This window comes from Ictidomys tridecemlineatus, chromosome 10, assembly GCF_052094955.1.
Source record: "Ictidomys tridecemlineatus isolate mIctTri1 chromosome 10, mIctTri1.hap1, whole genome shotgun sequence".
Classification (NCBI taxonomy): domain Eukaryota; kingdom Metazoa; phylum Chordata; class Mammalia; order Rodentia; family Sciuridae; genus Ictidomys; species Ictidomys tridecemlineatus.
The window spans coordinates 60272641-60284858 of NC_135486.1; the positions used below are offsets into that span (position 1 = coordinate 60272641).

The following is a 12218-nucleotide window of genomic DNA, read 5'->3' on the forward strand; positions in this document are numbered from 1 at the left end:
GCACTATGTCAATTTAAAACAAGAAGAAAACACATTATCTTGGAGTTGTATAATTCTGGTCCATTTGAAGCTAACCATACTTTTGGAATAGAGTTCTGGCTTATCTCTGCATCCCTCTCCTTCCAGCTCTCTACGGAGTCTCTCCAGTCTGTCGATGTCCTCCGCGAGGAAGCGTGTGAGATCCTGGATGAGATGAGCCATAAGCTGCGTTTGGGAGTCGTTCGGTTTTTTGCCTTCGCCTTGAGTAAAATATTTAAACAGATTTTCTCGAAGGTGTGTGTGAATGAAGAAGGCATTCAGAAAGTGAGTACTGACTTAGACCCAGCCCATCTGTACCCTGGCAACAACTCGGGCATCTCCCGAGCTGGCAGATGCCGAGAGCCCAGGCACCAGGCGTTAGCGTGGCAGAAGAGGATGTGCTTCTCTGGGGCTTGGTTTTGCCTTCTTCCTTTTAGCTCTAGACTCCTGATTTCAGACTAATATACTTGGTCAAGTACGACTTTCAGACTAGTCAACATACCATGTTCACAGAAGTTAGACACGTAATACAAAGAATTTTATCTATATTTCACCTAGACTCCTCTCCAACATTTCCTTTATCCTGTTTGCCAATGTTTTCCTATAAATAAAGTCATTCTATTATGGTACAGTTAGCAACATGAATCAGCCAGGACATGGCACTTGTGATGTGGACCTCACAGCTGCCGTTGGCACTCCTCACACTCATGTTCTGTAGCGCCAGAGAAGCCGTAGGGTGTGGGCTATGTCCAGCCTCCCCTCTCCTTTGAGTCCGTTGATCCAGAACAAGTTCTCAGTGTTTTTGCTTGTGTCTTTGGGTATCATGCTGTTCCCAGCAGAGGCCAGTTATGTCATATCCCTTGGGTTAGGCGTGAACTGTGTCCCTCTGGTGGGCTCAGGGGTGCACTTTGGGCAGGAATACCTTAGAGGCGATGCTGGGTTCTCCTCAGCACATCTGTACTGTTCCTCACGGGGTGTCCCTCATCACTTGGTTGAGGCTATGCTTCCCGAGTTTCTCCACTGCAGAGTTTACGTTCCCTCTGTCCGTAGTAAGCATCTTGAGGGACTTTGGAAACAGTCACCGTCATGTTTCTGTCCGACTGCCCACTGGGTGTGCATCCACTGCTAGTTTTTGCCTGGATCGCATTGCTCTGAAGACTGCCTAGTGGTCCTTCCCTTGCTGGTGCTATTGGGAAGCTTGCCTTATAGTTTTTATTTCAGAAAAACAGGTAACAAATTGATACCAGTGACTGTGTTTGAGCCTGTGACTTGAATATATCTGGAATCTCAAGTGTCTCTCTCAACTATGTGATGCCCATTCTCCAGGCAGTCAGACACAGAGAAAAATATTCCTCTTATTTTGTGCTACTAATTTATAAATCCTGCTGACTGTGGTGGTGCACACCTGTAATCCCAGCAACTCGAGAGACTTGAGACAGGAGGATTGCAAGTTCAAGGCCAGCTTTAGCAACTAAGTGAGACCCTGTCTCAAAAAAGGGCTGGAGATTAAGCTCAGTGGCAGAGCACCCCTGCGTTAAATGCCCAGTACTGCAACAAAACAAAAACACTAATGAAAGCCCCTGTTAAATCTCTCCCAGAGAAGCTAGCCCTTGCTCTCTGTTGCTGTAAGCACCCAGGCCAGGGCAACAGTTCATGTTGGCTCTTTTCAGTCTTAGGGATTGAACCCAGGGGTACTTAACTACTGAGCCACATCTCCAGTCCTATTTTTTATTTTGAGACAGGGTCTCAATAAGTTGTTCAGGGCCTTGCCAAGTTGCTGAGGCTGGCCTCAAACTTGCAGTCCTCCTGCCTCAGCCTCCTGTGTTGCTGGAATCATAGGCATGCACCACTGCAGCTGACTTGGGTTGGTTGTGTAAGGCAAGCTGACCTGGGTCTCACCCTCAGCTCCACCATTCATAAGGTGCATGCCCATGGGATCAACAGGGAAGCAAAGATTTAGACCTTACTTACAAATACATGTTAGTAAATCCACGTCAGATGACTGGTGTAGAAAATGCCAAATAATACATGCTTGTGATCATCGTTATTATTCTGATTCATAAAATTTATATATTTAATATTCTTGTATTGAATGAAATTGTTTAACTAGAACTCTAAAATAATACTTAATCTGGTCAGAGCAAGTGAAGTTTGTATGTATGTAGCGAAGGCAAAAACATGGTTAGCATTACCTTTAAGCATAGACTTGTCCTCCTGATTTTTGATTTGAGGTATGATTTAAAATCATAGAGAATGTGATAACTGAAATTATTCCAAATGTAATATATTTCTTCAAGCTTCAACGCGCTATTCAGGAGCACCCCGTTGTCCTGCTGCCTAGTCACCGGAGTTACATTGACTTTCTGATGCTCTCTTTTCTTTTGTACAACTACGACTTGCCTGTGCCGGTCATAGCAGCAGGAATGGGTATGTACTGATCTGCTCCTTTTTTTTTTTTTTTTTTTTTTTTTAAACCTTATAGATTAAAATGTTCCCAAGAGTGGTTCTAGCCCTGCTGAAGTATAGAAGGCAACGTTAACCCAGCCTCCTCTCAGGACCCAGAGTGTGACAGCCTGGCATGGGTCCTTCTCTCTTGGCTCCTTGTGCTGGGCAGATGGAGACAGGCATGCAGGCACACAGGACTCTTTGGTTTCAATTTGAAGAATGTAACAGTACTACCCATGTGTAGTTTCTACCTTCTGGCTTTTGTATTTGATTATATACTAATAGCTCTCCCTCTAGGTAAATGAACAGGTCTAACTTTTAAAATGTATTTTTTTGTGAAGAAATACATATAACATGAACTTGCCATCTTGCCCACATTAAGAGCACGTTCAGTGGTGTCAGGTATACTCACTGTGTCATGACGCTACCACATTGTCCATCTTGCAGTACGGAAGCTGTACCCACAGAATAGGACCTCTCCATCCTTCCTTCCCAGCCCAGGCACCTGCTGTTCTGCTGTCTCTTCTGTGAACTTGACGGCTCTGGTGCTTCCCTCAGGTGGAAGTGCCAGGGTCTCCCCTGTAGTGATGTGATGGTGCACATCCTTTCAAGCTCCTCCCATGTAATCTGGTCAGAATGTCCCTCCTTTCTAAGGTTGAATAATATTCCCTGTATGAATAAACATGTTAGTTTATTCCTTCACCCCAGTGGACACTTGGGTTGCTTTTCCCTTCTGCCTATTGCAGATGACACTGCTGTTGACATGGGAGGACACTTACCTGTTCAAAACCCTGCTTTCAGCTCCCAGGTGCAGTGGCCACACATGTTACCTGAGTAACTCAGGAGGATCACATCAGAGCCTCAGATGAGACCTTGGCTCAAAATAAAAAGGATTGGGGTCTAGTTGTGGTAATGCTCCCCTGGGTTCAATCTCTAATACTCCCCACAAAAGAAAAAGAAAATTAAAAAGACCCTGCTTTCAGGTCGGGCATGGTGGCACACTTTTGTAACCCCAGTGACTTGGGAGGCTGAGGCAGGAAGATTGCAAGTTTGAGGCCAACTTCAGGAAGGCCTTGAGCAACTCAGTAGGACCTGCCTCCAAAACAAACAAATAGGAGCTGTAACTCAGTGGCAAAGTACCAGGTATTCAATCCCAGAACCAAAACATACCCAAAAAAAGACTTTGTATTCAATTTGTGTTAGACATATACCAAGGAGTGGAACTGCTGGATCACCTGGTAACTTTATTCAAACTTGAGGAGCGTCCACATGGCTCCACCAGGGCAGTTCAGGTTCCTCCATGTTCTGGCCTGTCCTTGTTGCTTTATGGGGTTTTGTTTTCAGTAGTGCTAGTTCCAGTGGGCATGGAATGGAACAGCACTGTGGTTCTCACTTGCATTTCCCCGGTGAGCAATGAGGCTGAGCATCCTTTCCCATGCTTTTTGGCCATTTATGTGTCTTCTTTGGAAAAGTTTCTATGCAAGTTCATCATCCATTTTTTTAAATTGGATTATTTTAGGTTGTTGTTGAGTTGTAGAGGTTCTTTATATTTTCTGCAAATCCTTTACCAGATAGATGATTTGTAAATGGTGCCTTCCATTCCCTGCGTTACCTTTTTGCTCTTGATTACATCCTTGGATACACAGACATTTACATTTTGATACAGTCCAGTTTATTTTTCTTCTGTTCCCTTTGCTTTTGGTGTCCCGCGTAGGATATCATTGCAAAATTTAGTGCCTTGAAGACTTTCCCCTGTGTTTTCCTTGGAATCTTAAAACTTCAGGCTTTACCTTTAAGTCTTTGAGGCACTGAGTTAATTTCTATATATGGCTTAAGGTAAGACTCCCATCTTGTGTATTGCGCTACTTTTGATACTGTATAATGTTCAGTATCATGGGTGTATAATTTAGAGGATCATTATTACAAAAGTTGATGTATTATAACTTTATATCAATGCTTTATTTCTGTAGAATTGATTCTTAAAAGTAGGACTGCTAAGGCAGATATGTCATTTATCAGCTTCCTTTAAGGCCACCAGGAAAGCTGGGGTTGAAGTGTTCACCTTTGGTAATAAATGTAGAAAACTATAAGGTGAAAACTGCTGGGACTCAAGTACTTCCTGAGCATTTTCATCTGAATAAAGATATGAGGAAGATACTTGGAAATTAAGGAAAAAGAAGAGAAAACTTGTCTTAAAACTGCTAGTAGAGCTGCCTCTCTGTGTAATCTGTCCTGCTGGATGTAGTTGGATGTTTTTACCTGCTGGGATGGGGGTGAGAGCAGGTTGGCCTTGTTCTCCAGGTGTGAAGACAGAGGTGGCCCTGTTGTCTGGTTCAGAGCAGGGCCAAGGACCTGGGCCTGGGCTGCTGCTGCCACCCTGCTGTGGCCTGTCTTGCCAGCTGGTGTCAGCACAGCGCATGGAGCCTCCCAGCGGCTTTTGGCTGCAGCGCCCCTTTTCTTCAGTGGTTCTGAGCTGTCCTCTCATTGACTCAGTCTCAGTGTAACTGTCCATGTCTCGTGTGTAATCTGATGGCCTCTAAGCTCAGGGCTTGAGAAAGCTTCCTTTGTTTTTCAGACTTCCTGGGAATGCGAGTGGTTGGGGAGCTGCTGAGGATGTCAGGTGCCTTTTTTATGCGGCGTACCTTTGGTGGCAACAAACTCTACTGGGCGGTATTCTCTGAATATGTAAAGACCATGTTACGGGTAAATGCATGTGATGGCCAGGTTTTTTCAAGCTCAGTTTTCTTTCCACTGATGTTTGTTTTGCTTTTACAAATTGTGAATTTCTAAATAGACCATTTAGCTGTTTTCCCCCTTGAGGAACATTCCAAGTCTCAGCAGTGTGTGGCTCTCTCGCCTACATATTGCTGTGAGCATTTATATATTTAGAGGGTTGGGAGGGCATGGGGAAAGGAATCAAAAAAAGTACCTATGGGGCTGGGGATAGAGCTCAGTGATAGAGCGTGTGTCTAGCATGCGCCAAAGCCCTGGGTTTCATCCCCAGTTCCAGGAAAAAAAAAGTGTCATTTTGAGAGTAGGCAATGGGTTTTGTGTCTTTGTTTGTTTGTTTTCTCTTTAAAGAATGGTTATGCTCCTATTGAATTTTTCCTCGAAGGGACCAGGAGTCGCTCTGCCAAGACACTGTCTCCTAAATTTGGTAGGTCACTTATAGATTAGAAAGAAAAGTACATACCCGAAGGATTTAGATGTGACTTTCTAATCACTGCTAAATAGAACTTGATACTTTTAAAACTTTTTGACAAGATAATTGTTTCTTTGTAAGTATAACTGTTTCTAAAAGTGGAATGGTTCCTATTTATGGGCTTAGGATATGTGCACACTTTTGCTGTCTTCCTATTTAGGCCCCTGTGTGCTCTACTCCCCAGTGTGAATAAGAAAACATTTTCTCCTATGTTTACAGGTCTCTTGAACATTGTGATGGAGCCGTTTTTTAAAAGAGAAGTTTTTGACACCTACCTTGTCCCAATTAGCATCAGTTATGATAAGATATTGGAAGAAACTCTTTATGCATATGAACTTCTAGGAGTCCCGAAGCCAAAAGAATCTACAACTGTATGTGAGGATGGCCTGACTTGATTTTCATCAAGTACAGAGAATATCCCAACTTATACATGTTCTGTCTTATAAGTATACTCCTTTTTTTTTTTCTTTCCCCATTATGATGCTACTAGGGGTTGTTGAAAGCCAGAAAGATTCTCTCTGAAAACTTTGGAAGCATCCACGTGTACTTCGGAGACCCCATATCGCTTCGATCTCTGGCAGCTGGGAGGATGAGTCGGAGCCCGTATAACTTGGTTCCAAGGTGCAAGGCCTGTTTTGATACCTGATGTAGAGAGGAGGGTTAAACCTAGCAGTGTGAGTCGAGACCTGGGTTGATGGCCTCCAAGCCTGAACTGTGGTTTACCTGAGAGCACACAGCATATCACCAGGGAAGCTGTGCTGCTTCATTTTTTCTTTCTTCCTTTTTTATTAAAACTTTTTTATTTACTTATCATAATTTTTATTGGTGCATTATAATTCTACATAATGACGGGATTCATTGTGCCACATTCATACAGGCACAGGAGATAATTCAATCAATCTCCTTCCCGTCGTTTCTTTTTTTGTCGTTGGAAGGTTTCAGTGAAGATGATCTGTGTTTGCCAACAGTTGGTTCTCTGCAGGGTACACGTGTAAGACATGCAATCATACACAATTGCCTTCTTAGGGGAACTCTCTCAACATTAGGAAGAAGAGTGCTGCTGTTAACAAGTGCACCTGTAGGAGTCATTGAGCCTGCTGGAGTCCAGCTAGCATGTGTCCTGAGCACTGGTTTGATCCCAGAAAAGAGTGTGTGGTAGCCACACATGGGACTGAGCCCATGTGTGGTATTAGGTCCTTGAGGAGGCGGAGTTCCCCAGCGGGAGTGTGCCTTTCCAGTAGCTGCATTGTCATCTCAAGCGTCTGTGGGCTTCCTGCTGCCACCCATTCTCTAGACCTCATGTTGGCTGGCCAGCCTATGCTGAGGACCCTTGTGTGGCTGCTGTTAGGCCCTGCATATCTCTTTTGGCTCCACCCTGTGCTCTTAGGCCTAGTGTACACTTGCAGTGATCCGAGCATGACAGAGCTCCCAGTTGCGGACGGGGTCCTTGGCAGGCACTGAAGCTCTCAGACTGAGCAGCCTGTCTGGTGCAGATGTTAGCCTGACGGGTGGTAAACAGTAGAGATGTTCATGGTGCTAGGATTCTGCAGAGATGGCCATTCATTTTACAGGGAGGTATTGGTTTTCACAGAAGTGATATGAACTATTTAAAAATCAGCAAAAGTCTCCCCCTGGAATTAGGAATTTAGAGTATTTCTTGCTGTGTACAGTGTTGCATATCTGTAATCTCAGCAGCTCAGGAGGCTGAGACAGGAGTATCATGAGTTCAGAGCCAGCCTCAGCAAAAGCGAGGTGCTAAGCAACTCAGTGAGACTCTGTCTCAAAATGAAATATAAAAAAGAGCTGGAGAATGTGGCTCAGTGGTTAAGCACCCCTGGGTTCAATCCCCAGTACCAAAAACAAAAAACAAAAAAAAAACCCCAGTATTTCTTTTGTTTCAAGACATGTCCTGGAAATGTCTGGGCAGATTACACTATGGTAAAGCAAGAAACACTTCTTGCAGGTGGCCTAAGGAATTTGGTTGGCAGGAGCATGAGCAGCCTTCCAAGGGGTCCTCCCACCCTGTGAGTGTGGGTAGCAAAACTGCCATGTGTTCTATGCTCTTCCTTCTAGATATATCCCACAGAAACAGTCTGAGGACATGCATGCTTTTGTCACTGAAGTTGCCTACAAAATGCAGCTTCTGCAAATTGAGAACCTTGTTCTGAGCCCTTGGAGCTTGGCAGTTGCTGTTCTACTTCAGAACCGGCCATGTATGGACTTTGATGCCCTGGTGGAGAAGACTCTGTGGCTGAAGGGCTTGGCCCAGACGTTTGGAGGGCTCCTCCTGTGGCCTGGTATGTGGTGTGGAGGCTCGCCTTTCACTCTTTAATTTGGGAATGAATTCTAGATGTGAGAAAATTGCGTGAGAGCTGAGCTAAACATTCAGAGAAAAGGACCCTTGTCTGTTTTTACCCCTCAAGGACTGGAACCCAGCATATTGGCCCTTAAGCATAAGCATTTACATGACATGTACCCTTGAGACTAAAAACACCTGAGGACTGGAACACTGTCCCTTTGTACCCATCAGTGGAGACTAGGGACAGGATTCCTTCCTTCTCTCAGACCACCTCATGTTAGCAGCAGCTCATTTGCCTTGTGGGTGGCATACACTGAACGGCTGGCCTCATCCAGCTTTACGCAGTTTTCAGATGAAAACAGCTTGTCAAAAACCTTGTCCAGGTTTTGAATGCTGTGGAAATCGAGGGTGTATGTAACAAGAGGTAGCGGAAATTGTTTCAGTCTTTTTGATTATACAGATGGCAGATGGAATTGCAGTCCTTTCAAAATCAGGTAATTATTTCTAATTAACTGCCTATGTACATTCACCATGCCGATGCCAAATGTGTGAACAAGCAGTGGGGTCAGTGAGCTGTGGATGCGCTGTTGAGAATGCCTGAGAATACCATGGGTGAAGGGAGACTTCATAGAGTGGCTCTGCAGCCCCTTGACAGGAGAGGAGCTCCTCAGAGAGTGGCGCCTCGTCCACGCAGGGATAGCAAATGCAAGACGGTGACCTGGTGACCTGCATCAGCATTTGGTGACCTGCATGTTAGAAAACTGCCGCTGGGTTGGGTGAATAGAGGAAAAGGCTGTAGGTGGCAGCTAGATTGCCTCAGCCTGCGGGCTTAAGATCTGGACTGAAACCTCTCAGCTACAGAAAGCCATAATGGATGTAAGCAGGGCAGTAAGACAGAATGGCCTTTAGAAAACATCCGGCTACCAGCTCTAAAGATAGACCTCCATGGAAGAGACTGGAGATGTGACAGGTTAGGAGGCTGCTGTGCCCAGCTGAGAAGTGAGGACACCCAGTCCCACTGGTGGCTGAGCTGGCGCATAGCAAAGAGGAGTCCAGGAGGAATTCCTAACAAGAGCCAGGCAGTCCAGTGCCTGTCACAAGTGAGGAAAGAGAGAGAGGTGACATCTCTCTCAGTATTGTGATGGTCTTGTGGGAGGTGAGGGGCGTTTAAATTATGATACAGGGTAGCAAGTATTTGGTGTTGTGAGTGGGGCAGGTAAAGTATTGTCCTATAACTGTGTGCCCCAGGGACATGTGAATACATAGACACCTGTCTCTCTAAGGCGTCTTGCTTTTTGAAGATAGGATAAGTATGTGACTGCCTAAGGGTACCTGTGGCTGGCTGATACTGCACTATCCTGATTATTACAGAGTCTGTCATATCCAAGTGTCAGTGTGGCCAGAGCAACTGTGCTTCCTAATTATAGAGCATATATTCAGTTCCTTTGTTCTGTTTTACTTGAATTATCACACAGTTCTAAGCATTCTCGTATCTAGAGCCTTTATTTATTTATTAATTTATTTAAGTGCTGGGGATTGAGCCCAGCGCCTTTTCCATTGCCAATCGAGCCACTGGGCCATTGGCTGCATCTCTAGCCCTCTGGAGCTTTTTATATCATTTCATACATACCATTAACTTGAGCAAGCTGAGAGGACAAGCTGATCAAGAATGAGTGTGATTGAGGCCACTGAAGGGAACAGAGTTCAGAGCCTTGGAATGAGCGGCCGTATCTACAGCCCACATACCAGCCAGGAATGGGCCTTTACTCTGAGACCTTTTGTTCATTCCCTGTATATAAGCCACACCCCTCATTTGTCCCTCCCCTGCAGCATCAGCAGAACCTAACACCCAGCTCTCTGGCTGAGGTTCATAGTAAAACAATTGCCCTTGCTGTTAAATATCACCATCTCTGCATTCTGCTTCTGTGACTACCTGTTTTCCATGTCCAAGTCAAGGTAGGGTCGGGTGATGAGCTACGGAACCGTGATGGGTCTGCCTCTCTAATGATGCTAGATGTGGGTAAGAGACACATGTCTCTCTGTTCTCTGAGACCTGGTGCTAGGAGCTGGGTGGGTGTGTAAGAAGTATATTTAATGTACTCATGCACCAATCATGGACCTTTGTGTCTTCGTATTGTTAAATCCATGTGCGTGTGATTTTTTCCAGTCATGTAATTTGCTCTTGCAAATGTTTGGATGCTCTTGGTTCCTGAGGTAGACAGCAGGTGTTGATTTTCAGATTGGGAACTGATGTGTACTTCAGAATGGCTGACAGACTTAGGGTAGATGGAGTTATATACATGTCCTGAAAGATTCCATACAGGAAATGCTTCTTTCTACTCCTTCATTTACCATGACCACAGCTGGTAAGAGAGTAGCCCAGCCTCTGCCTCTCCTCTCAGGTCAGGCCTGCCCTGCAGACCCTGTCTCATTTACACATGTTGTCTTTGTGTGCAGATAATGAACCTGCTGAGGAAGTTGTTCAGTCCAGCATTCTTCTGCATTCCAACCTCGCCAGCCTCATTAAAGACCAGGTGATTCTGAACGTGGACTCCGGAGACTCGGAAGTGGTCGATGGACTCATTTTCCAGCATATCACTCTGCTTATGTGCTCAGCTTATAGGAACCAGTTGCTCAACATTTTTGTCCGTCCTTCCTTAGTAGCTGTAGCCTTGCAGATGACACCTGGGTTCAGGAAAGGTAACTTTCAGGAATGTGACCTTGAACTTCAGAAGAAGCCTAGCGTTGCAGTTCCATGGAAGGAGCAGTAGTGCACAACAAGGATACCACTGGCAGGGCGCGGGGCCTTTACCCTCAGAAGTTAGCTTTGCTCCTGAAACACGTGGTCATCTATCTTATAGGGTCCTAGAATTGGAGGGCACAGTGGCATGTACACATCTGTAGTCCCAGCTGCTCAGGAGGCTGAGACCCACCTGGGCAATACAGCAAGACCCCACCTCAAAAAAAAAAAAAAAAGAAAGAAAGAAAGAAAAAAACTTAGAATTGGAAGGATCTAGAGATTGCCTAACCTAAACATCTTCTACTATAAGTGAGAGTTAGGCCTACAGAGTTGCATAATTGCTCAGAGAAGGCTCTGCATGTGAGCACACTTGCCCCATGTCCTGGTCTGTTCTGTTCTGCTGTGACAGCCCCTTGTCCAACAGAACACCAGCGCAGGAGTGTGCACGTTGCACTGAGGAACAGGGAAGTGAGTCAGGCACAGCTCGTATTGGCAGGAGCTTGTAGTCCAGGCCATGGTCTCTACTCAGGTCTGCATGAGGATCTCTGGGGGAGCCCCACACCAGAGCCGCCTGCAGTGGGCCTAGAATTGGGGTTCTATTGGTGATTTCTTTCTTTCTTTTTTTTTTTTTTTTCCCCCTTCATAGGGAAGAGACCACAGGTAGAGTAAAGATCCAGGACTATGAGTGTTGAGGGAAGCTAGGAAATCAGTTTCTCTCCCTCATGGGGACTCTGGCATAGGGGAAATGATGTCCCAGGCTTCTAAGTATTGTGGTATCTTCCTTATTACCTGACTGACTTATTAGAAGCTTATTTGTAATTTAACACATTAAAATTGTGTTAGACTAGTTTACTCTGCAGGTGAAGTTCTGGTTGATTCTGGCTTCCCACAGGGGACTTAATTCTTGTCCTATTATATGCATAAAAATGCACCTTTGGGGGCTAGGGCTATAGCTCATTGGAGAGCATTTGCCTTGCATGTGTGAGACACTGAGTTTGATTCTCATTACCACATATAAAAATAAAGACCCATTGACAACTAAAAACATTTTAAAAGATGCACCTTTGAAGGACTGAATTTGGGGGTTTCACTGACTTCCTGATACTCCCTGAAAGTTTAAAAAGCAGCATGGTGATCTTATGTAACAAATTTATTTGCAGAGGATGTCTACAGCTGCTTTCGCTTCCTCCGTGACATGTTTTCAGATGAGTTCATCTTCCTTCCGGGAAACACATTGAGGGTAAGTCTGCACACAGCAGGAGAGCAGGTGTGCACACATGAGTTCTGCAAGCAGGCAGGCACGTTCTTAGGCAACACAGTGAGAAACACAGGCGTTCACAGTCCAGCAGATCCAGAGCTATACAGCGGATGGTGATGAGTATTAAATAAATAACCCTGGGATTCTTTGTGAGGAGGGTGCCATCTGGAGCGACTAGTGCAGCTCTGTAAATGGCTGTTCCAGTAGATGTTTGTGAGTCTACACACACCTTTCTGCTCACAGCAGGTTGGAATGT

The 12218-nt window shown here is 45.1% G+C and overlaps 2 protein-coding genes across 5 annotated transcripts in view; one reads left to right on the forward strand and one right to left on the reverse strand.

The window, feature by feature from the left end:
* The window catches only part of Gnpat (glyceronephosphate O-acyltransferase), a 28654-nt gene that overhangs the window by 12582 nt on the left and 3854 nt on the right, over nt 1-12218 (forward strand). The window contains exons 3-11 of one of the 3 annotated variants that reach the window (XM_078023042.1): nt 127-303; nt 2316-2445; nt 5039-5166; nt 5545-5620; nt 5885-6036; nt 6156-6286; nt 7739-7962; nt 10422-10664; nt 11865-11944. In XM_078023042.1, coding sequence (XP_077879168.1) covers nt 127-303; nt 2316-2445; nt 5039-5166; nt 5545-5620; nt 5885-6036; nt 6156-6286; nt 7739-7962; nt 10422-10664; nt 11865-11944 — 1341 coding nt within the window. The remainder of the gene's footprint in view (nt 1-126; nt 304-2315; nt 2446-5038; nt 5167-5544; nt 5621-5884; nt 6037-6155; nt 6287-7738; nt 7963-10421; nt 10665-11864; nt 11945-12218) is intronic. The other 2 variants (XM_078023043.1, XM_078023044.1) reach the window with 2 other exon arrangements.
* The window catches only part of Egln1 (egl-9 family hypoxia inducible factor 1), a 93653-nt gene that overhangs the window by 6110 nt on the left and 75325 nt on the right, over nt 1-12218 (reverse strand). The window lies entirely within an intron of this gene.